General features: G+C 37.9%; 1 protein-coding gene across 2 annotated transcripts; it reads right to left on the bottom strand.

Moving 5' to 3' along the window:
• Positions 1–68: 68 nt before the first annotated feature.
• Positions 69–23470, bottom strand: dek (DEK proto-oncogene). Of its 2 annotated transcripts, none has more exons than XM_088929797.1 (12): positions 23281–23470; positions 17863–18040; positions 15146–16081; positions 13989–14098; positions 10568–10662; positions 9898–10018; positions 7756–7971; positions 7235–7411; positions 6509–6629; positions 6256–6401; positions 3204–3272; positions 69–1585 (listed from the first exon to the last, which is right to left on the bottom strand). In XM_088929797.1, the coding sequence occupies exons 3-12, from the start codon at positions 15258–15260 to the stop codon at positions 1574–1576; spliced, it is 1182 nt and encodes a 393-aa protein (XP_088785923.1). In that variant the 5' UTR covers positions 15261–16081; positions 17863–18040; positions 23281–23470; the 3' UTR covers positions 69–1573. The 2 variants fall into 2 exon arrangements, with proteins under 2 accessions (XP_088785923.1, XP_088785922.1); XM_088929796.1 differs by having other exon boundaries at positions 15983–16081.
• Between the last annotated feature and the right edge of the window lie 1428 nt (positions 23471–24898).

Raw genomic sequence — 24898 nt, 5'->3', positions numbered from 1 at the left:
TAGCATTAAAACAAATAATGGACAATTCAGAACTAGTACACTTGCACCAGAGAGAAGCAGACAACACATTTTTATGGATTTTAATAAAAAGTAAAGATCAAGTTATTGTTCAACAATTCAAATAATTTTGGTATAAAAATAAAATCCAAAATTTCCAATTGGAAGTTTTTTTAAACCAGGATAAAATGAAAAATCATCACTGCCATACCCATCCCTTTATCTTGCCACCTAGAGACCATGCTTTTAAGGTGTCCTCTGTTTAAATCATTACTCACCACCTTAAAAGAAACATTCCCTATTTGATGGCAGCCTTCAAGTCATGCCTGTAGAATTCTTTTAATTCTCATTTATATGCTTGTGAGCATGCTTTCCTCTTAAGTAAGACAAGGCCACATTTAACATTCATTTCCAAAATTCTGTATGGCATCAAGTATTATCACAAATGTGGCATTTTTAGCAAAATGGAATTCATTTTCATGTAAAAGACAACTTCAAAGTGCTGTCACCAAAAGATGGGGTGGATACAGAGATAGTTGCAACAGCTGTAAAGCGTTTTAAAACAAAACTGCATGTTTTAATGGTTGGTAACATGTTTAGACTTCCATCTTAACTGCATGTATACATATAACATGAAAAACACCACTAAGAAGCAAATACAAAAATGGGAACAGAGATGCCTTTTTGATTTGTGAATGGCACTACACATGTACATGCATCATTTTTTGCTAATAGGAATCAGGAATTAAACCCTTCTCCAATTTCAGATTAGACTCCGATTAAATCAAAACTCACCTACAAACACGAGAAGCATCTACAAACAAAAAGCCTCCATCATACACTGTTTGCTGCTTGTCAGACAGACCAAGTTCTAAGTTTCAGCTGGGTTTCCATTTCAACCATCATCCTACAACACCTGTCTTAAATCAATGTAATGGCACCTGACAATGACCTGACGTTTCAAAATCAACTTCATGCTAGTAGAGAATGAAAAGGGGGATGCACGCCACCCCCCCCAACACACACACAGAAACAAATATACACAAAGAAGGCTGTCAACCATGCAACAGCAGATTGACCCAGCATCTCATTCAGGTCTGGAAAAATGAAAAATCCCCCTTTGTAGACCCAGCTTTGCTCATCATGTAACACTCCTCACTGCCACCCATGCCCCTCTTTTTTAAAAACTATATGCATCCAGAAAAAATAATAAAGCTGTGCCTAAACCACACAGCAAGCAGGTTATTCATAGCCCAATATATTCAAATTTACACCTCTTTCAATAGTTACTGGTAAGTACATGTAAGAATACAAAAGTTCCAAGCTTAGCTGTAATGAAGGTTGCCATCCAACTAATATAAAAACATTAGAAAAAACATTTCACAAGAAGCTATTTACATGAGCAGCTTAAGACAAGAACAGAGCATGTTTTTAAAATACTTAAAACACAAGTACAAAGTCAATACATTCTTTTTCTTTGCTGGTATTAAAAATTTCACAGATGTGATCCTTCCTAAAAATCCTGGGTTTTCCTTTCGCCCATTATGCTCACAGCACAGGAGTTCCACATCTTTCATCAGGAGATCAGCTGAAAAAGTAAAATATATGGTAAGCTATTATACATCCTGAGGAAAACTGGTTAAAATCACATTGCTAGTTTGAGTCTGGGTAATGCCCCAAACTGTTCAACTGTGACTGGGATTCCCCCTGTTATGGCACACAAATAGATTAACCCTGGGACTAAAACCAAGGCTAACCCTGAAAATAGTGTCTTGCATCATTCTGGGTACTGTTGTTTTGCTATTACAATATACCAACTATTTCACAAATGCGTGTCAATTGTTCATATTTCCTTTGGCACAGGTTTGCAGACCTTTTTTTAATCTATCTTTTAATCTATCAGAAACAGCAACAGAAAGAAAGAAGAAAGCAACAGGAAGGAAAAAAAGCTGCCCAAATGTAGAAGCCTGAGTAACAGCAGGATGAAAATGTGTTGGGTGGATTATTTTTTTGGATCTAAACTGTGGTTAAATCCAGGAGAAACTGTACCAGAAAAAAATTTTGCGACTAAAATGTATATACTTGCTTTTCTTAATGGTTGAGATTTCCTGGCTGCAACAGAAATACTGTTAAAAATGTGTAGAGTTCTCATTAAAATGGGTTGGGGACAGACAGAATCGGACAACACAGGACTCAACAAGGGAGCCTTCAAGCTTTCTATCAGACAGCGGCTTGCGCAACTTGCCAGAAGCCTGCATAGTTGGAGTGATGTCAAAGAGAAAGGCATCACTCGTCAGATTGGCAATAACTCTCCAGTCAGGTACTGGAAAACTCTCAGTGCATCAAAAGATAAATGGCTCTGAAAGGCCAGCATGTCAGCAGAGTACGCTCATGTGTTACAGCCCAAGAGCTATTCCTTAAAGGGGAACTGCAGTTTCAACTTCTCAGACTGCTTATTTAATCTTGGAATTTTGTGAACTTCTTGTTAATTCCTAAAATTCACAATTAGGAATTAAGCACAAAATCTTGGGAAAGTACTATAAATCGCCATGTTGTCACAAACTCCATTCAAGTTCCCACAAATTGTGACATGATGCGGTCCTTCCTGCTTACTAGTCACTGTAATTACTAATGTAATGGCACTGTGCGAGTGAATAAGCACAGGCTGTGCAGCAGACATTTCACCGCAGAAATGTTCCAACATGATCTGCATGTACAGTTAACAAGAAACTAGTAATTGTCAGCCAAAATGTCTCAAAATCGAGAGCAATAATTTCCCCTTTAAAACCGCCATCAATTCCAAACAGCCGTACAATAACAGGGAAATTCCAAATGTAAGGTTACAAAACAGAAAAGGCCTTTCAACCATCTAGCTTTTTTGTTAGTAGCTAACTGATCCACAGATCTCATCCAGCTGTTTCATGAAAGAACACAGACTTGGCAGGATATCTTATTTTTTGCAAGTAAATGGAGAAAATATTAAAATATTAATATCAAATATTAAAATATAAAAATCTAAAGGATATACTAAAAATATTTCAGCTGGCTGAACATGTAATAAGTTCAATTGTATTACCAAAACATCACGACATTAAGATAACTAAAACTGAGCATTTTTACACATCTCGTTCAACCTAAAAAAAGTTAGTGTTACAATCTTCTGCTTCTATAAACTGCGTGATTGATCTTAATCTCAAAATACTCACCTCCTTTACTGTTGTTTTAATGAACTCTTTCCTGCTGGACAAATCATGGTCAGGATAACTCTCGTATACCTGAAAGATTTGGAAATGACATTTACGCTGGCTAAGAGTACACTTGTCATGTGTCCTAGAAAATACTTAATATACAGTACCTTACGTCACTGATTCACTTATAGCTTTGGTTAAGAGAAACAGGTTTGTGGATTTCAAAGATCACATTTCCACACACAAGGCTGCACTAAGGTTATATAAAACACTGAACCAATCAGTGTGAATAAGGCCTGCCCTTTTTAAGACCCAACAAGATACTGTTAGCTCTTTTCATTTGACTTGCTTGTACTTCCTGTGCTTTTCAGATTGGATTTGATAAGGTAAGAGTTCAGTCAAGGTTTTGCATAAATCTTATTGTAAACAACCTTCAACCTAATGTATATGAAAATCCTACTTAGTAGCTGCCACCTAAAGTGAACAGAAAACACCAGAGAAATTTGAATATCTGCATTTTTGTTTTTACCCTTATTATAGAAAAACTTTCAGACAACACAAATAAATATGGTATAAAGAAACAAGAAACCTATTTGTCATATCAGACAAGTATAAACCAAACAAGACAATGGGAAGTAGAGCACAGGGAGCCAGCTTGATAGGACAGAACTGTAGCCACAAGAAAAAACAAAACCCAAGAGAAACAGATCTGTAAAAAGGAAACTATGTGCACTCTTCTTACAGCTTCAATCCTGCAGAGTAGTCTTGCTTTGTAATGTAAGCAATAAATGACAGTGGTACATATACTGTTAAGTTTAGTATAACACATACTGTGCCTTATAAATGTTTTCATACCCCCGCCAACATCATCACATTTAGGGTAGTTGATAGATCACAAATCTCAAACTTCACCATATGTTTTCTATCAGATTCAAGTCTGGACTTGGACTGAGCCATTCAAGTAAATCTTTGTCAATTCATTGTGACTTTGACCAGTTGTGCTTCAGGTCACTGTATTGCTGATTTTGTTCAACTCAGCTTTTGATTCTTGAGTGACTGAAGCATGTTTCCCTGTAGGATTTGCCTATTTTTTAGTAACCACTCTCTGCCATGAAAACGATGCAGACATTAATTTTAATTCTCAATTACAGTGCCCACCAGAATTATTGGCACCCTTGCAAAAGATGAGCAAAAAAGGCTATGAAAAAATGTCTTTGTTGTTTATCAGCTTGATCTAACACTGTTCATAGGAATTTCTAGGGGTCCCAATAATTGTGACGTGTTTTTGAGAAATGTTTTTATAAGGATTTTTTATCTCACATTTATAAGGATAATTTTACCTCACTGAAACGTTAAGATTTCTCTCATATTTTCAGTGTAAAATCAAGCTGATAAACAACAAAGACATTTTTCATAGCCTTTTTTGATCATCTTTACCAAGGGTGCCAATAATTCTGGAGGGCACTGTAATTGCCCTGAAACCGGAAGCAGCATTATAGTGCTGCGCCACATTTTAACAGCTGTTCATTTTTTAAATTCATACTGAGAAAGCTTAGGAGTACATTTGGCAGCTCTGGAACTTCAAAATCCCAGGCTTTCTTTCAATAAAAAATGTAACACATCCCTGAATGTGGGGTCTCAGCATCTTAAAGAAACAGCTGCTCCTGAGCTGCGTCGGTTTCTTCCATTATTTCACAGAGCAACACTACTGCTGCTCCTGCTGACAGCAGAGCTCATATAAAGCTCTGTGTGTATTTACAAAGAGAGATGCAATTTACAGTTAACTCTACAGATTCACTTAAATGTCAAAGTAACAGTGAACTGTTCTTATAAGCTTTGCTTTATTAAAATGCTGAAAGTACCCGTAAAATGTACAAGATTACATTTCACCCAACTGCTACACTACACCATATCATGGATTTCACATAACACTAACACTCAGAGGTGCTCTGGGGTATGTAAACCCCTTTTTGCCCCTCCCCCGTAAATCTGGCATTGACACCTTCACTTCACGTGCAACCTACCAGCTTCCCAGCATAGTCCTTCTGTTCCTAGCTTCTTGACCTGCACCTCAGCAGATGACTCCTTTGGCCTTGTCTTTGGTGCACCCAGCACTCGGCACACCTTTTCTATGACCACCCCTACTTTGAGAGCCCGGCCTCAAAGGTCGGACCCCCCTGCCCTGAGCTTGGATCCCTCTGGACTAGGCACAGCTCTGGACCCTGGTGGCTCTCCCTGTCCTGCACCTGCCATCCATGCATTCCTTCCCTGTATTCCAATTCCAGTCCACCTGCCTGCGTCCTGGGTGATCCCAGCAGACTCCGGGTGGCTCTTTCTCCTGATCCAAGCTGAAGAGCTGAATCCTTTGAAGAGACCACTATCCTGGGGGGGTCCCTGCTTTTGAAACCCAGCTGCCGATTCCTCAGTCAGTCTACCTCAGGCTGGGTGGCCCTACTCTGTACCAACGTGCTCTCTGCCCGAGGTGCAGTGAGCTGGCCACTCTCCCTGGACAGCAACACCCTTGATATTGGGTCCATAAAACCTTTGCATCCACCCCCATTCCCTGAGGGGCAACACTAGGTGTAACTTAAGTAGCCCCAATACTCCCAATTGATAGTTGAAAGTCAAAAACAGCTACTAACAGCTTCCTTTGAGGAAAATATTAAACATTTTTAGCATGTTTTCAGCTACATCACATTGATGGAATGTCAGATTTGAAAGGGAATGATGTTTGAGAATGTCAGTTTGGTGGATTTTAGGCAGTTCTATTAAACACAGAGGACTTCATCCACAAGCAGTGACCACACCACGGAGTAATGTGAGCACCAGTGATGAGATTCATGCCTAATTTTAAAAAATACAAGCCCTTTTTTTGTGAAACCAAATTTTGAAAACTGAATTTGCATTGACCAAAAACATGTAAAACATCTGTATGAATGCAAACAAAGCTTTAGCGATTTTAGAATTCATCTGAAATCTCCAAAGAGAATTCTGCAGTTGAGAAATCTGCTTAAATCACTAAAGACATTGTAATGCCTCTCCCAAAGAGACAAACGATTAGGAAACTTACTTTCTTGCAGATCTGCTTCATGGTAACTTCCTCTAAATTGGCACTGTCCAATAACTTCTTCACTGTTACTTTTAGCTGCTCATCAGTGGGTGGTTTTTTCACAATCTTGATCAAGGGTTCATCATCTGAACTGTCTTCTGATTCCTCTTTTGCCGACAATAATATGAGAGAGAGAAAAAAGGACTTTAGCATAGCATGAAGAGGTCTGAGTATAACATTCCAAGTTAAACCCTGGGTGATGTAGCAGCCCCACCTTTACTTGTCTTGGTTGTTTTTGTCTTGGTGCTGCTGCTGTCAGCTTTCTTGACACTGGCAGCTTTGGCAGGCCTCTTCTTTGCTGCTGCTGGAGATTTCTTTGCCACTTTCTTGGGCGGCTGTGAACACAAGATGAGTCATGACATTAACACTGATAGGTCACATGCTGTGGGGGAATGGGCTTGTCATTGAGCTCCATCCTTCTACCAGCAGTAAGTGCATAATTCAAAACTTAATAGTATATAAAATATCAGTTTTTTTTGGTTGCTCATGGTACCTTTTATTTTAGGACTTCTTTAAGTGAAACCATAAGCACAATATTCTACTTGAATTTTGTGGGGTTATCACAAATACCATATAAAGAGCATTCTCAATTAATTCACAGACTGAATACAAAGTGCTGTTATTCTAATGTGGTACAACATATAAACATAGAAATACCCAGAAATAAAAGGTGATATTCCATACTTTTGCCTTATATTCATTTTTCCATTTCAAACCAATTCAGATTAAGTATACAGCAAATATAACAAATGACTTTACAGTCACAAAACGCATGAAGGGCACTGTATTATATTATACTAACATTAGCATTAGATTACTCTGCATGTGTATCGACTATGCTTAAATATTAAATAAACTTACACATTCACATTTTAACTTACACACAACTTTCCATTGATCTTTGTCCCTGTGGAAAGAAAGTTCTAGCACTAAGGCTTACCTCCTCTTCTTCATCAGAGCTGACGTCTTCAGAAGACAGATCGGATACCTCTGAAACCTCATCACTAGACGGATCCTTTTTCTTTCCTTTGGCCTCGCGCTTCTCCCTAGCTGTTACTGCACTGATGCTCTCTGTCTTCCCCCGTTTCTGGCCCTTTTTTTGAGGCTTAGGGCTCTCCTGTTGTCCAGGAAAAAAAACATCAGCCATCCATTTCAACAACACTTCAAGCTCTTGGAGAGAAAGTGAACATTAACCAAAGATGTATGTTTCGTATAACACATTATGCTCTTAAAATCCAATTTTGATTCCTTATAATTCCTTGTGATTTCCATATTGAAAAAAACACATTCCATGTAAAAATCAACTTAATTTTGCCCTATCTGATTTTATATAACTTCTCTGTTTGAGGTCTCTTCTGAATCTGAATACCTCTCAGTGTAAGGGTAGAACTGTGTGTGTCTAGACCTATATAAGAAGAACTGAGGGGGGGTGGGGGTAGAGACACCAGAGATCTTGCTCACCTCTTCCTCATCATCCTCCTTCTCCTGCACGTTCCGAACAGCCTCTTTCCCCGAGGCCTGCTCCTTGCTTTCCTCTTCATCCTCTTCGCTGCTGGTCTCCATCACAATCTCCTCTGACTTCTTTGTCACTTTGGCCTTTGCCTTGCTCGGAGAACGGCTTTTGTTGCCCCTTTTCTCCCCTTTCTTAGGCTTCTTCTTCTTGCTCTTTGGCAGAGGCTGGTAATGGTAGGAGGAGAAAATAAGCCCCATCTGAAAAAGGCTGTCAAGTCCAGTCCACACAGGCTTGTTCTTCAAGGCACTGGGAGTTAGTATTTTTAACCGATGAGACCCATGTCCAAATCCAATGTTCAAACAAATTTCCCACACTGAGCACAGGAAGCCACCACCATCTCTACCACTCATTTTACCCTGCAGCAAATGACCATTTTCAGAGACCTTCTCACTTAAAGTTGTCTAGAAAAAAAACATTTAATGTGTTGGACTGATGTGCAACTTTTTCAAAAAGTCTTGAATGCAGTTAAATACAAGGCAAGATTAATCACATCAGTCACCCAATGAAAACTGCAAAACAGAAAAATACATTTGCAATGGACTAATGTTTTGTTTCGAGTATGAGAAACTGAGAATGCCACTGCAAAGTGATTATCCATCTTATGTCAGTTTGTCTATTAAGAAATTAATTAACAAAACCTTTAACTGCACTAATAAACTAATAAAACAAAGAATAGAATTTTCTGTAGACACTTTCTTGAAATTTAATATTTTATTGTTAGCACGAGCTTAAAAATTAAATGAACTCATACTTCTTTATAGGGCTGGGCAACATACCGAAAATGTACCGATACGAACGTTAATCTCTCACTGACCTAATTTAGCTTATGTCGGTATGTACAGTAAAAGCTTTCGTCACTGTGTGCTTAAAAAACTACGACACCCAGTCATATCCGGTCACATGCTTCTGCCTCGTCCAACCTTTGTTCTCCATTCAAAACACAAAGAAGCGTGCCGGGCATGAGACAACACGAGCGCTCATGCTGAACCCCAGTCAGGCAGGAATGACTCAAGTACAAATGAAGACTAGCTGGTATCTAAAAAAGATGCAGTGTCGATCGTTTGGTCATATTTTGGCTTCAGCTACTGTTAATCATTATCGAGGTAAACGTGTGAAATTATCATGATATTGATTTGAAGTCATATCGCCCAGTCCTACTTCTTCACATTAAAAAGTTTTATTTAGAATTCTCTTGTGCATTCCTCTCTAGTATTTCTGCAAAAGAACCTCCTGCAGGAGCAAGACTGTGTCAATAATTCTGACCTCAGAACCTCTGACTCTGTTCCTATAAGTCTACTGCCAAGTAGCTCAACCTGTGAAGCCTCAAATAATGAACTGTAGCATGGATTGCCCTAGCAGTGGTGCTTGACCAGATATGCTCTGGGGAAAGGTAGGCTTGAATGAGCCAGTGCTTCCGAGTAGCTTTATAACAGCGACTTCTCAGACCTGCTGGACACCTACAAGCTGTCAGCGACTTCAGAAAGAAAAAAAGACAATTCTCCAATAACCACTGTAAGATCCACATGCAGTGGATCAAATAATGAACTTCACTGACAGGCTGGCGTGTGTGAGGCATGCATGCATATATCCTTATTCCGACACAAGTATACAGGTAACAAACCTTTACAAACTGGTAAGGTATAAAAAAAAACTCATACTTTAATATCCTAAAAGGGTCAGAGGGCCAGAAACAGATCTGTGTTGAAATCTAGATGGTGCCCAGCAAATGATTCAAGAGATACACCAGTTTACACATCTGTAATTCATATTAAAAAGCTTCCAGGCCTGTAGGTGGCTTGAGCAGCACGGGACATTCCAGAATCTCCAACAGCAACAGCAAGATCCACAGATCGTGTATTGAGAAATTATGAAAACGGGAGAACAGCAAGTCAATCCCACACACCACTATCCTCGTTACAACCTCAAATAAGGGTGACCATGCTGAAAGAATGGTATGGGATTGGCTCCACATATTTGGAACACATACTGTTCTTGCTGCTTCCAAAGGCCAGCGAATGGTTATTTCAGGGTCATCGGGAGCGTACATATATCCTTATAATTTAGCAAATAAAGATCAAACCATAGCATACCTTTCCTGTTGTCCTTGGTTTCAAAAGGAAAGTCATGATTCTGTCTATAAGCTCATCGTGCTTTCCATTTCTTTCCAGATCAAGGGCAAGACATAACTTCTTCAGCATTGCATTCGTAAGCCTGTACAAATGACAAAAACATACACTTAGCAAGGGTTTTCTTCAGAAAATATTAAATGAGCAACAGGATTATGCGTTTAGACTCAATTTTCTGGTTTCTACTGCCAAAATGTTAAATGTACAGCAGGCAAGCAAAATCACAACTGCACTTTAAGTTTAACCTAAACTATCACAAAAACAGTTCTACCTCTAGCAGTACATCAAGTTGTTCATGCATGTCCCAGACATCAGAGTTAATTAAATCCACAATTCCTCTCTATGAACACCCTTTTATGAGTTTATAAAAAAGCAAAATTGACAGTTTAAATAGCAGATTAAAAACAGACGGCCACTGTCAGAATGCACAATTGAATTACGCAAGATCTATCAATTAGTTTTAGCAAAGGCTTAATTTCAGATAACTTAAGAAATGCAGATCCATGGAGTTCAACAGCCTTCTAGCCGTGCTCTACAAACCACATAACTTTACATCTGTTATTTGTAATGTGAGCCTATCTGTCACCATTACTGAAAAAAAAGAAAATAGTAAAATCTGAAACCAGAAAAATACCTTTTAAGAGATTCCACTTTTTTATTGTAGGGGTCACTGTTTTTCTCAAATGCAAACCCATTGAAGAGACGTAAGTTTCTCTTTAAAGTCTTTTCCTGAAGATGAAATATTTCAAATAAACATTTTAATGCCAAAAAAGACATTCCTTCAGAGTCATACACATTTTAAAACTACTTACACTTATACAGCAGTTATAATGAATTTTGCAGAATTTTGTTTCATGGCGAGCAGTTATTTTTTTATTCTACACTAATCCAAATTGGAATTATCAATTATGCTTTTTGGCTCCCACTGACCAGCCCACTGATTCACCCATCTTAAGCACACTGTAAGGTCTGCAGCAAAGTACTAGAGGACTGCTAGCAACTGGCGGAGAAGCATTTCCCTCACTTATGTTACTGCAAATCTGCACGTTTTGAGGTACGCTTAAGTCACAGGGGTATCACTGTTTCCCCAAAGAGTCCAGGGTGACAAATCCCAACACTACCCTTGGAGGGAATAAGCCGGCTTTGTGTGCCATTTACGGAATCTTGGTTATAGTTGGCTAGTAACACGTCTCAAACTTCAAACGTCTCAATAACAGAGCCCAAACAGCACTCTGAGAAAGTGTCTTTAACTGGCTGAGCCAGTCAGGAGGCCAAAAGTGATACTTTTTGTACAAATACAGTGAATTCTTGGATTAACAGACTTCAGATTTAACTATGTCAAAATTCATGCTAAAGGGCAATTTGGTCTGTAAAATCAGAAATACTGTCCTTTCCCCTGCAATAACAAGAGAAGGTACGAATAATAAAACAAGGTAAAAACTACAGAGGTTTACAATTCAGGAATGGCGCATTACAGCAGTGGGTTAAGTGTGCAGAATGGGTGTTGTGTTACATACGCTTTAGCAAATTTAATACATTTATGACACTAAATAGAGAGATTATATATTTATGATAAAAAGGCACAAGAACAATTTTCATGGACTGTGTTGGTTACAATTGTTAAATCTCAAAATCAAGAATGCATAGTACTAGTACTATCTATTAATACACATTTTATTCTCATACAATAGTGTTTTTGGCCTGAAAAAACATATTTTGTGATTTAACGGACATTTGGCAAGAACGGACACCACTTCTCTCTTATTAGTAGTAAATATTCTCCAGATTTCTATCTTTTATGGAAACTGATGCATGCACTGGCCTCTGAATGGCCTCCTCACGTATATTACCATTCTTAAGTATATGGCAGTTACAGTTTTGTCTACATATTTTCTTTAGCCCATAATATATTATAATAACACTGCACTGAGGGGGTTTCATATTTGAACTTTAAAAAAAAACAGTTTTGGGACAAAAACACTGTAGAGTATAAATTCAGACAAACTGCAGCCAGTAGTGGATTACCAATAGAAGAGCACAGCACCACCACAGAAAAGTAAAAGAAAATGTTAAATAAGCTTGCTAAAAAAAAGAGGTATTTAAGAGATAGTCAGACAGAAGGGCACTCTGTACCAAGCCTGGGCCCAGAGGAGGAAAGCTAAACACACAAGCTTCTCCTGAAGTGCTATGGTTGAGCTAGCTAACAAGACCTGTGAGCTTCAGTGAGTTAAGTGAGGGTTATATAGAGACTGTCACAGAGACCACACAAAAGAACACACAAAGGTGTCTGACCTTAATAGGCCTTTAAGAAGCTGTATCGAGTCAGTACAGTACAGAGGAGGACATCTCATGCTCCTAAGGAAGCACTTTATTTCCTATAAAGGCAATAGGTGAGGCAGGGCTTACAACCCTAGGGACCATTGATGAGCCGACATTAGCTTGAGAAAATACAGGGAAAGAGCCATATTGAAGGTGAGCCAAAGACTACACAGAGGAAAGAACAGAGCTGTTTCACTTTGCAAGTCCAACTATTGTTCTAGGAAAGGAGAGTACATGAGTAAAGGGATTATGAATTCAACAGTTCATAATGTAAAGAGCAACAGCAACAGATGTGATGCCCAGAGAAGAGAACATGGAATGTAAGAGGGGGAACTGGAGGGAAAAAAGTAAGAGTGAGAGAAGTAGTTGAAGACAGCCCAGCAGTGGAAATCTTAAAATACTATAAATTACACTATGGGATACTATGGACTGTGAATTCCTGGTTAACACAGAGCCCTAAGGATCCACAGCTGTACACGCAGGTCTAAAATCAGGCAACATAAAAGATCAAAATGAGAAATTAAATTCAATGTATTTGTATATAGCACCTTTCACAACAAGGTTGCCCTAAGGTGCAGTAATCTGGCAGGCAGGTTACCTCAGGTCACGAACGTTAAAGGAGAAGAACACTGACATTCCATCTTCAAGCATTATTACTAATTTTTTTAAGTCTGTCATAATAAAACCACTACTTAAAAGCTAACTTGTACCTTTGCTGCTTCTCAAAACTTTTCACCAATTACTTAGGGAAAAAAATGGCAGCAACTCTAGTGTGGGACTCTTTTCTTGTCGCTCACTATTTCTGAAAATTTTCAATCAAGCGTCCTACGCAAAGAGAGCATTGAGACTTCACAAAACAATAAAAGATTGACCTTTACTCCATGACACAGGCCACGTCTGTATTTTTGATTCTTTAAGATCCAAGTGCAGCCTTCTGACACTTATTTTGAAACATAAGTGCATCATCATTACCCCACAAAGACTTTAATATCCAATCAGATTATTATGTGAACCTGAAGTAATTGTTTCACAGCCTGTATTATTCCAATTAACAATACTGTTAGAACTGTTTATAATAGTTGACAATCTATCAAATTGACTGGGTTTAAATTATGGTAAGCTAACAGTATAGTTATATTACAATTTGTTAAGCAGGTAATGAAATAATTTTACTACAGCTCCAGTACTCCAGCTTTCAGTCTTTAAGGCATTTGGATTCTGGAGACTAAACAATGTGATTCTATTTCAGTTTAAATTAAACTATCTGGGGACTCAAATCAATTTTAAAGATGTACAGGATGCAAAGTTAAAAGAATCATACTTTATGAGGTGGGTTTCTGATTGCTAAAACCAAGAAACTAATCATTGCCAACAAAAGGCACAATATGTTCAGATGCATGGTGCATAGCTATAGCCTTGAGCAATGAGTCATTACTGCAGCACACAGCTCTTTTAGGACATCTTTGCATCCATTTTCTAAATGCTTTTTCCAATTCAGGACTGTAAGGGAGCCACAGCTGGATGGGGCACCATTCCATGGTAGAGCAAACAGTTACAACAGGGCCAATTAACCTACCAATATGTCTCTAACCTATGAGAGAAAACAGGAGCACCCGGTGGAAACCCACAAGAACACAGAGAGAACACAAACTTTTCACAGGTAACTTACAAATACTTAAATGATTGATTACTTTTTGATGAAGTGACACATATAGAGAAAAAAGTAGAAGTCTTACAGCGCCTGGCCGGTTATACAGAAGCTTGTGAAGAGGTTTCAGGTCATGAGTTTTAATTTTTCCTATGAAATACTTTATTCTCTCGATGTCTCCCAACTTTTCACCTTTACCTGAAAAAGGAAAATCAACAAAAGTTATATAATTGGAGTTTTTGTAACAATTACAGTACCAAAGCAATTCAAGAATTCATCCAGGTGGATGCTGAAGCACTGAATGTATAGGTCAATTGACTGAATAATTTTTGTACATATCGTTAAAACCAGAATGTCACTCATTACATTTAAATTAATTTAAATGAACAGGAACTTCTTAATTTAGAAATTTAATTACAACCTGTTAAAAATTTCCATTTCATTTCTCTCTGACCAAAGACTATGTTTAAGAAAGTGTTAAGTCGTACTTTAAACAGTACTTATTCATTAAAAAAACTTAGTACAAAATATCAAGGTGACAGTGAATTTATAAATACTTGTGATTACAGAGATTAACACATACATTACAATGTCAAACTGTCTTTTTAAATAAAGACAGCTTCGCTTTTTAATTGAAAATTTCCCAAATTTTAGGCAAAATCAGGAAAATACGTAGAGATTCTCTCTAAACCTGCTCAGAAGATGCACATATTTAAATTTTTTTTGCGTTACTGCACTACAGCCGGTGTCTTCTCGTTTGATCACCGGTTGTACCGGTTTCTCATTAAATATACAGGAAATGGACAAAAAAATATAAACACCTGGGTAAATGGAACATCAAGTATATTGAAAGCAGGCACTTCCACACCATTGTCTCATGCTTTAAGCTACCAGGATGCTTAAGGTCAAGTATACAAATGCTGAACAGGCCTGGTTGCCTATGGCTTAGTATGGTTGCAGGAGACCTCAGTGACTCTGAAAGAGGGGTGGTTGTTGCAGTTTGTTTCAGCGATTCAGAGAGCTTAACTTGCTGATGTTTCACGAACAAAGGTGTTTAAGGTGGCTCTGGTTGTACCTCTGAGGGAGACACCGACACCAAGGTGCCCTCTTTCCCTCAGAAAGCAAATTCAATCCTAATCACCACCTAACAGTATTATGAGGTCACCCAATGGTTTGATGAGAATAATGTTATCTATATGTCATGGCCTTCACAGCCACGAGATCTGAACCCAAACGAGTACTTACAGGATAGTCTAGAACAACACTTTATGGAAGAATGGTCCCACATTCCTGCTGCAGAATTCCAGACCCTGTAGGCCACAAGGTATACAGGCTGTACTGTCCACATGCTGTGGTCCATTGCCCAATTAAATAGCTTTACATTGGTTTTATTTTTTTAATTTACTACACATTTATCTAAAGCATTCAAATATTGACTACAAAACAGATTCAGAGAGTTCTGTCTGAAAGTTAACAAATGTCACCACATAGGCTGCTTGAACTACAGACTGAATTAAAGGTTTTACAGACGTTTTCTTCATTTTCATCCTGGTATATCTGTACGTAGAACTCTAAAAGGCACACTTCCACTTGCTCTAAGGTACTGCTTCTACATTATGATGCCCCTGCTTTTCTACAGTTTGTAGGGCTTTCTTCATTATTGCAATGCTAAAGACCCTAAATTCAGTAAATTCCCTAAGTAACCTCAAGCCCTGCAAATGTTAATGAAAGTGCATTTGAAAAAAAGCAATTGATAAATTTTAACTTAGTCAAACAGTGCAAAAAAGGCAAATTACCAGTGGGATGAGAACAAATGCAAAACAAAATACAAAGCAAAACAAATTCCCTTATAACAACTTCAAATTTATCATGAAATGCCTTTTTTAAAGCACACGTGAATACAGTTCATGTGAACAGATATGACATGTAAACTTATTATGCTGCACAAACCGAAAACACTGGATGTACTTAAGTCACTCTGTTCAGCCTTAACATCTTGAGCCATTACTGAAAAAATTACAGAAAAACGGTTTCAATAATTGTAAAACAAAATTAAATTTAAAATGCAAACTGGATGATGACCTGCTTCAATGGACAGTGGTTCCCTTGATTTGGAGATTTGGAAATCCAGTCTCATCACCTTCTTTTTCTGCCGCTTTCCTTCTACTACAAGGCTTTTCTCTGAAAAAGGTTAAAGTCATTAAAACCAAACAGTTGTAACCATATTAAAATATACAGAACTAGGGCTGGGTGATATGACCTCAAATCAATATCACGATAATTTCACAGATTTACCTCGATAATGAAAAATTAACTATTTTTTTAAACACTTGAAATTATATGATTACACGATATGCTGAAAGATCATGTTTTAAATATGCAAAACTATTAAAGCTACACACCTCATCTGATCTCAATGTCTTACAAACAATGTAGTATGAAATGGCGTTAGTCATCTCATTCCATCTGCGTGAATCTTTTGCATATTGAGTACCATTAGTAAATGCTTGTGTTAGAGACAGCTGTTTGGGGGGAATGACTTCGGCCATGGTGCACTTGTCAGTCTCTCTCTCTTTTTTGGCCATGTACTCTTCGTATTCCACAACATGGTTGTGTTTCTTGTGAGCAACAACTTGCAAGTGTTACGTTTGGGCGCAGAAACGGTTTTGCAACAGTTTATATCTGACTTCTTTTTGTTCAGTATGCTGTTTGCTGAAGCCAAAATACAACCAAATGATCCGACACTGCATCTTTTTTAGATACCAGATCGTCTTCATTTGTACTTGAGCCATCCATGCCTGACTGGTGTTCAGCATAAGCGCTCATGATGTCTCATGCTTCTTTGTGTTTTGAATGAAGAATGAACGTTGGACGAGGCAGAAGCATCTGACTGGATATGATGACTGGGTGTTGTAGTTTTTTAAGGGGACCGCTCATGAAAGCACCCAGTGGGGAAAGCTTTTACCGAACATACCAACATAAGCAAAATTAGGTTGGTGAGAGATTCTTAACGTCAGTATCGGTAAATTTTCGGTACATCGCCCAGCCCTCTACAGAACCATTCACAACTTGCTCGCATATCATCTATTACCAAACTACAAGTGTGAAGCCTAAATGCTGACTGTTTCACTGCTCATTTAACATACCTTTAGTTTTTTTTAAATATTGGTATTTTTGAAAACACTTTTGTCTATCATATTTGCACACCCAACTTGGAATCATTTTTTGTCATCTTAGAACCTCAAAAAACAAAATGACAAATACAAAATATACAATTTAAGCTCTCAAAAAAGGGAGAAATAGAGATAAACAAGTTCAGAAGACAAGAGTGCACTCCAGATCATAGAATCGCAGTTTTTGCACTATTGAGATGTAATTTAGCTGCACTTATTCGTATAAAAGCAATTTCTGCAAATTAATGCAACTAAGTGCAATGAAATCAGTTTCAAGGCTTGCTCATCACTAACTGCAGTCACAGCAACACAGCAAGTCACAGCAGTCACTTCTTTGAATGCTGAGGGGACTGCTGCACTCATGCCTACCCTTACCGTAGCAACACTCTTGACTCTTGATTTAAGAAATTCCCATCACAGCCGGCTAGTAAAAAATGTCAGACAACAGGCAACATCTGCTCCACATAGGGATCAACTGCAGTCATTAGGGAGAGCTGTTAATGCTTCAGCCATTAGAAACCAGGATGTCCCAAAATGAGCAGTCCCTAAATACTGGTGTATTAAACAAAACAGCAACCTAACTGCCAAAGCAAAAATATGTTACCTCTTGAAACAGAAACAAGAACATATCCCTCTTCCTGAAACTTCATTTCCTGAAAAACTGAGTTTTTTGCTGTAGCCCCCACTGATTACATTAATAAAACATTCTCAGATTTGAATTAGGTGAACATCTCTCATCAGAGAAAGATTTTACCTAAGTGTAAAACAGATCTGCAAATGCAAGTTTACCTTTCTCTTCCTCCTCTTCATCTTCCTCCTCTTCATCATCTTCTTCCTCCTGTTCTACTGCTTCCTCCTCTGGCTGTCTCTTTTTCTGTGGAGGCTCTTCTGTCGGCTTCTTGTCCTCTTCTGACCTTTTTACACCCGCTTCTGTGTTCGAGCCTTTGTCACCTGACATGACTGTTACCTGTCAGACCCACAAGCACGTTACACTATTGAAAAAGCATGTGCTTCAACAGCATTTCTTCTTTACAATACAAATCAGAGACAATAGACACCCACTGCATAGCATGTTTTACAAAAGGAAGACTCACACTACAAAAACCCTTTTGGGGTCCCTATAAATACACTTGATATAAGCTTGACTAAATAACTCAAGACAATACAGGCAACATGCATTTCCCGTTATAGAAATCTTCTGGATCTACCAAATGGATCCAAGCAGTAGAGGGGGGTCCCCATTTAACAGCGTCCAAGTATACATCTCCCCATTTTCACATCATTGACTTTTTGTGAGCATGGACGTAAAAATTCCCCAACTTTGTCAAAAGGATGTAAACTCCACCCTAAAAACAGAGTCTAGAGCATACAAATTGCAAATGTATTCAAAATCCTTGCAAAACTGTTTTCTATTATATAAAACTGATAAGATGTATATTATTGAATTACTTAACTGTATGCTTGTGTAATTTTTTTACATCTTTTCTGTGCCAACTTTACGTGTGCCTTTACTTTTCTGTGCCTATGAAGACAAAGCACCCTAACAAAGAAGTTGATTTTAAAACATTGAAAAGTACAAGCAAGCCTACACTGCTAGATAAGCTAAAATTAGTAATTTTACTCTGTACAGTATTAGATATCCTTATTTACTATGTAACTTAAATAGTATCATACTATAAGTCAAATTTTAAAGTATTTTGCATTGTGCTGCAAAATTAAGTGCTCAATCTAATGGGTCATTGCAGTAGTCACTGTTTTTACAAAGAAAATGTGAATGTATACTGCTGTAGACCACCGTCACATCCTTGTCCCCATCACTACCAAATTACACTGATTTATATGGAGACATATACATCTCCATATATATATATAATGCTCCATGTGTTTACAGTATATGTAAATATTTTATGATTTAGTTGTAAATGTCTGTAGATTTTTTTTTTCATGTTAATTTTATTTGCTTTGGTCATGCTGATAAAGCACCTTGAATTGAATTGAATATAGCACACTTATTTACATATATTAATATTTACATCCCCCAAGTTCCCATTAACCCCTATTTCCATTAGGAAATTATTCCCCATAACATTAATTCACTTTCGTCCATAATTTACAGTCCCCATTAAGGACGTTAAAAGGGAACCCCGTGTCTCAGTTTTTTCTGATGCATGTATGATGTATGTGAAGGGTTCAAACCAGCTCAACTGGTCAATACTATTTACATGTTGTAGTAGTTTGAGAATAACAATAAGAAAGCAGCACGTTTACACAAACAAACAACAAGCGTTTCATGCTGATATAACTAGCCAAACCAGTCCGATTTCCACTGTAAAAGCAATCTGACAAGTTTAAAGTTTTACAAACTACGTAAAGCAAACAACACACCTACAATGTATTACATTGTGTGAATCTGAAAAGACTAATCCAAATTTTAAAATAATGGCAACCTACACAACAGTCTGCAATTTTAAAAACATGAGATGGATCAGCTATGCAATAGCACTCTTTATTATTTGTCAAACAGGGAGTCAAATCAGAGGTTAGGGATCGTTTTGCTAATCTTTTTTCTTCAATTTGACTTCATCATTGCGAAGTACTGCAATTGTATAAGTCAATATGAGCACATCAATTGCCCCTTAAAAATCACATACTGAAAAAACGAAATGAGAAAGGACAATAACAGTATCCTATTATAACCTTTTTCTCTCATGGGAATGAGATGTCCAGCCTTGATCCTGGAGGGCCCCAATCCTACAGTTTTTACTAGTAAGCACTAGTAACAAAGTTTAAATGTGATCCAGGTTGTCCAATTCTGGTCCTGGATGTCTGTTTTTCTTTTATAGGTTAAGTTTTTATAGCAGCACCTCACAAACTGTGAGAACTTGTTAAATTAGTCCAACTAAGCCAATAATGACTGGTTTCAGGTTGTTAAATGCCCAGCTGGATTGCAGACACATCACAGCTCCAGGACTGGCCGGGTCCACTGGAATAACCAATTAAGAAAGTTTAAAATTACTTAGAAAGTCACATAACTTGGAACTAAAATCTGTGTATTTAAATACTCTTCAGCCCTCAAGGGCTGTACAAATTTTAATTTCTCTGAAAAAATTACTTGGTTAAATCTTCTTCTCTGGCAAGTTTTTGTTCCAGCAAAAATTGTTAATCACAGGCTCATTGAGATCAATATTCGATCTGTGTTGTATTTTTAAATTTGCTTCAGACAATTCAAAAAAGTAAAATTTGTAACTGGTATCAGTGTTGTACCAGTTCCTAAATTTCATAGGTACCTTCATTTAGATAGTTGACAAAAATGTAATATATCAGACACTGTGGAGGACGACATGCATTATGGGAGTTCATTGTTACTCTCACTTGTCAAATAATATTGCATCTTATTTTTAGCCATTTTCAAGCTATGCAAAATCATAAAGAGGTCTATGCAGGTACATGTTACCCTGAACTAATTTGGTAGTATACGTTTGGCACAAAAAAGTTTAAATAAACCCCTCCCATCACCTCTATTTGCAATTTAGGTTGAAGCTTGTTAACTGTACAGGCTTTATTTTAACCTGTCTTCTTTCTGATTTTTACAATATACTCTCCTCCTTTAATCTACATCCAAAGAAAGATTTCATCACACCCGAAGAAGGCTCCACAGCCGAAACATTGTGTTTCTTTTCTTCTCTTTTCAGCATGGAATAAACCTTTACTTGCTCCTTTAATCTAGATCAATTTGTTGATGATCTGACTCATACCAAAGGACTTCTTAATCTAGTTATTGCAAACAATGTAAATGTCAATGAATTAGTCATTTCACACAAAACCCTATCAGATCACTTTTTATACATTTTAACATCCCAACTGTATTATCAAAGCCACTGCCCAGATTGATTTGCTTTCTGTAATTGAAAAAAAAGTGCTCCTGCTTCTGTTACTGATGCCCTAACTAGATCTGATTTACATTACAAACCAAGACTGTCTAAGCAGTAAAAAAAGGGTTAATTATTTCAACAATTCAGACTCTATAGCACCTATTCTGTCACTGTTAAGGACTCTAAATACTCCATCTTCTCTTACTTTCAAAGATCTTGGAAAAACTTGTAGCCATTCAATTACAATCTCATTTGTCCTTCCTTAAAATACATCTAGTGTCAATCTTGTTTTAGATTAGCCCACAGTACAGAGAAAGCCTTGTACAAAGTTCTAAACTACCTTCAATTAAACTCTGGCTCTAGTTCTCTATTGGTCCTATTAGATCTGACTATTCAGTTAGACTGCCTTGTAGCCTGTAGATGTGTAACTGGAACAGCTTTGAAATGGTTTTAATCTTATTTGTCAAACCAGGAACAATATGTTGCCATTGAAGTCCAAAACTGACATACTCTCTTCCTCTATCCTAAGACCTTTTCTGTTTTTAATCTTCTTACTCCCATTAGGCAGTCTAACTGGAAAATAAATGGCACTTTCATTTTTATGATGACCACATTTAGCTTTACATCTCTATTCCATTCATTCCCTCATGTGACGTCTCAATTATGACAAACTGTGAGTGAAACCGGGGCCCAGCTGAGCTAAAATTTCCTCCCCATGACAAACACTGAGGTAATGTGCACAATTCCCATGGCATATACATCTCATTTACTAAATTCCCTACACCTTGGAAACCGTAGCCTCACTTTATGACCTACTTTGAGAAATCTGGCGATAGAGGGTCTTCTTTGATCCTGACCTCTGTTGTGATGCACTTTTTTGTAAGCCATCTATAAAGTCACTTCAGAAAAATTCAATCTTTTCTTGACACTGCTGCAGAAAGTCTGATTCATGCATTTGTCACATCAGATGGATTACTGCAATACTTTGTACAGTGGTCTCCCTACCCACTCCCTTAACAGACTTCAAACTATCCAAAAACGAGCCATTCCACGTCTAACGCATTTAAGGCTCCCTGGCCACATCACCCCAATTTTGAAACGTCATCACAAGCTCTCTATTACCCAGTGAATTCAGCTCAATTTTGCTCTTGACGTTTAAAGACCTACACACTAAATCCCTACAACGCGTAATACTCGTATTGCTCCCTGTGTACAAAGCAGGGCTTTACACTCCCCTAGACATTTTTTAGCACTTCTTATCAGTTCAAGTGCCTTGGGTCGTGAGCTTTCAGCCACCTTGCTCCACATCTTACGGTTTTTAAATCTAGACTAAAAGACTTATCTAAAGTTATGTTTAGTTTAATGTTTGCTTTTCCCACGTTTTTTTATCTCTACCTTTATCGGGTTCAAGCGTTATTTTGATTTTAGTTTTACCCTGTAAAGCGTCCCGAATACTACTGGTGTACATAGGCACTGATAAATATTGAAATATATAACGGCAATACTACAAACGCCTATGAAGTCAGTCATTTTTAATACAAAACACTTACAGGTACTCCTGTAAACAGTCGCGCAAAATGCAGTGTACTAAAACCTATAAGATAAAAACACTACCTCAGTGCCTTGCATTTAGTACAAAGTACAAAGTGCATTTAGTACAAAGACATGGACACGTGCCCTTACTGCTTAAAAATAATTCAGAAGAACTTAATATCTCAGTCAATCATGCTTTTGTGACAGCGCCACTTCTGCGGGGTTCACTTTCAATGCGATATACTCTACGGAAGGCGCCAATTTTAAAAAGAGTCTGGGAAAAAAATGCAAAAGTTAAATAGCTTAAGTTAACTTAATGAGTAAGACAAGCATTCTCTTTAAACGTTTAAATGCCCGATAATACGGGCATGGGCTTTCTTTATAATAGTTAAAAACATATAATCCACTCGTATTTCGACGGAAGGCTTCTTAACTAGCATAAATATCCGCGAAATCCGATTTCAAACACAAAAATATATTAATCTAACCGTGTTTTACAAAACTAAGGCGCGAAAAGTTGCTGTTGTTTGCCTGCAGAGAACCGAGCTTTGCACGCTCTCCAGCGCCAAGCTAACTGCGCACCGCTCACGCGCTCCCAAACCGAGCCAAGGTGAGACCTGCAAGAACTAAGCTCGCGGAATAACAGCAATGACAAATAAAGTGTGCTTTATCGAACTCACACTCGAAAGATCCAGCTAAATACCCAAGCGTGATCAAATTCATGGCCTATATTTTGCTCGCCTCAGTTGAATCGGTACCGCCCCCCACAAATAAAAAATATTTACAACTTGTTAAAGCTTACCGATGGAGCACACTGCAGTATATAGAAAATTACACGTTTTCCTATTGTTTATACGCGGTGGTCACTACGATCCACCTTCCGCCTTTATAAACAAGAACAGGAAAGCCTCTAAAACCGATAATACAACTAGCCAATAGCCCAGACTCCTCTCTTCGTGAAGCTTCAGCTCGGAGTTTCAAAATGGCGGTTCGGGCAGGAGGCGGGAAGTCAACGACCTATTCGAGAATAGAACACATTCGACAAAGACAAACATTCGGGTTGATATCCAATAGGGTTGCAGAACCTGTATAGGACCGGAGACGTCAGCTATTTTCACAGGCCCAGTGTGGAACCAAGGAGGATTACGCTTTGCAAATAAGAGGTTGTTTTCTTGTAGCGCAGAACTTAGAGGTCTGCAAGTTCTGCGCAGTTATAGAGCAGATGCTGCTTTTTGGAATCCTACTTGGTCACATCACCCAGCTTCCACCTACAGAAATCCATGTAGAAAATGCACAACACAGCGCATCAGTGAAAAGCTGCTGCGAGAGCCAATACTGTGACGCCGTGGTCAAGTGTTGTCTTGCAGTTCAAACCATGATTTTATCAATCATATTTCTTTTATACATTTACATGCTACCAACGTCTACAAACACTTAAGTCGTACGCGGTAAAAGTTAATACTTTTACACTGAATTGGGCGTTTTCATTTGGTTCTTCTCAGCTGCACAATATATAGTTTTACAAAAATATGTTTCAGGGGCAACTGCGTAACGTCCAGAGAGCAAGCACAGTTGCGTAGTAAACTATGGGACGCAACAACGCGATCAGAAGTTTCAAAACCCTGGGAGGCGATTTCGCAGGAATAATTAATTTGCTCTATGGCGTGCTCGAAGATGTTGGCAAATAAGATTCGTTTTGCAAAATGTAAAAATCAAAAACTCTTTGTAGATCGCTTAATCAAAGGCCTTTAAACCAGTTGTTGGCTAGTGGGGCTTATATAAAAACATTAAGCTCAATAAGGAATAGTGCCCGTTTTTAACTACTATGGCTGCACATTGGTGGAGGGGAGTCCCCATTACCTGTAAAGTGCTTTATAAGTGTGAGGAATTATTATTATTATTACAATGCTCTAAAGCATATTATTTCCAACCATTTTAATGGGAACTATATTCTCTCCTTAACCTGCTAATGAAGAATTTCCTTCTTTTTCTCTGACAGAAACTCTCTTTAAAAAGTAAATGTATGTTGATACATTGCTTATATTAGGTTGTGACACCTTCTTCAGGTATCACATCTTTCTGAGTTTTACAATATCCTCTCCTCCTTTAATCTGCATCCGAAGAAAGATTTCATCACACCCGAAGAAGGCTCCACAGCCAAAACATTGTGTATCATTTCTTCTCTTTTCTGCATGGAATAAACCTTTACTTGTTCCTGTTCATTTTTTTCTGCTTAGGTCAGCTAATTCCTTAACATCGGCCGTGCTGAAATTCAGCACTTGTCACAAGGCTGATATCGATTCCAAACCTCACATACTTTTTTTGTGACCAATTACTACATTTTGCAGTGAGAGATAACAAGATCAACTTACTGTATATACATATACATATACATATACATACAGAGTGAAGTAAATACA

Source organism: Atractosteus spatula, chromosome 12 (assembly GCF_055471065.1).
Source record: "Atractosteus spatula isolate fAtrSpa1 chromosome 12, fAtrSpa1.hap1, whole genome shotgun sequence".
Classification (NCBI taxonomy): Eukaryota; Metazoa; Chordata; class Actinopteri; order Semionotiformes; family Lepisosteidae; genus Atractosteus; species Atractosteus spatula.
The sequence above is the reverse complement of the archived record's forward strand: the minus strand, read 5'-3'. Positions and strand labels throughout refer to the sequence as shown.

Bases quoted from the DNA above. Each gene is read 5' to 3' on its own strand.
- dek (XM_088929796.1), bottom strand. From the start codon at position 18,031: ATGTCAGGTGACAAAGGCTCGAACACAGAAGCGGGTGTAAAAAGGTCA. The intron at 16,082-17,862 runs GTAAACTTGCAT...AACCTTTTTCAG, and splicing joins TGAAGAGGAGGAAGAGAAAG to AGAAAAGCCTTGTAGTAGAA. The intron at 6,630-7,234 runs GTAAGCCTTAGT...TTGTGTTCACAG, and splicing joins GCTCTGATGAAGAAGAGGAG to CCGCCCAAGAAAGTGGCAAA.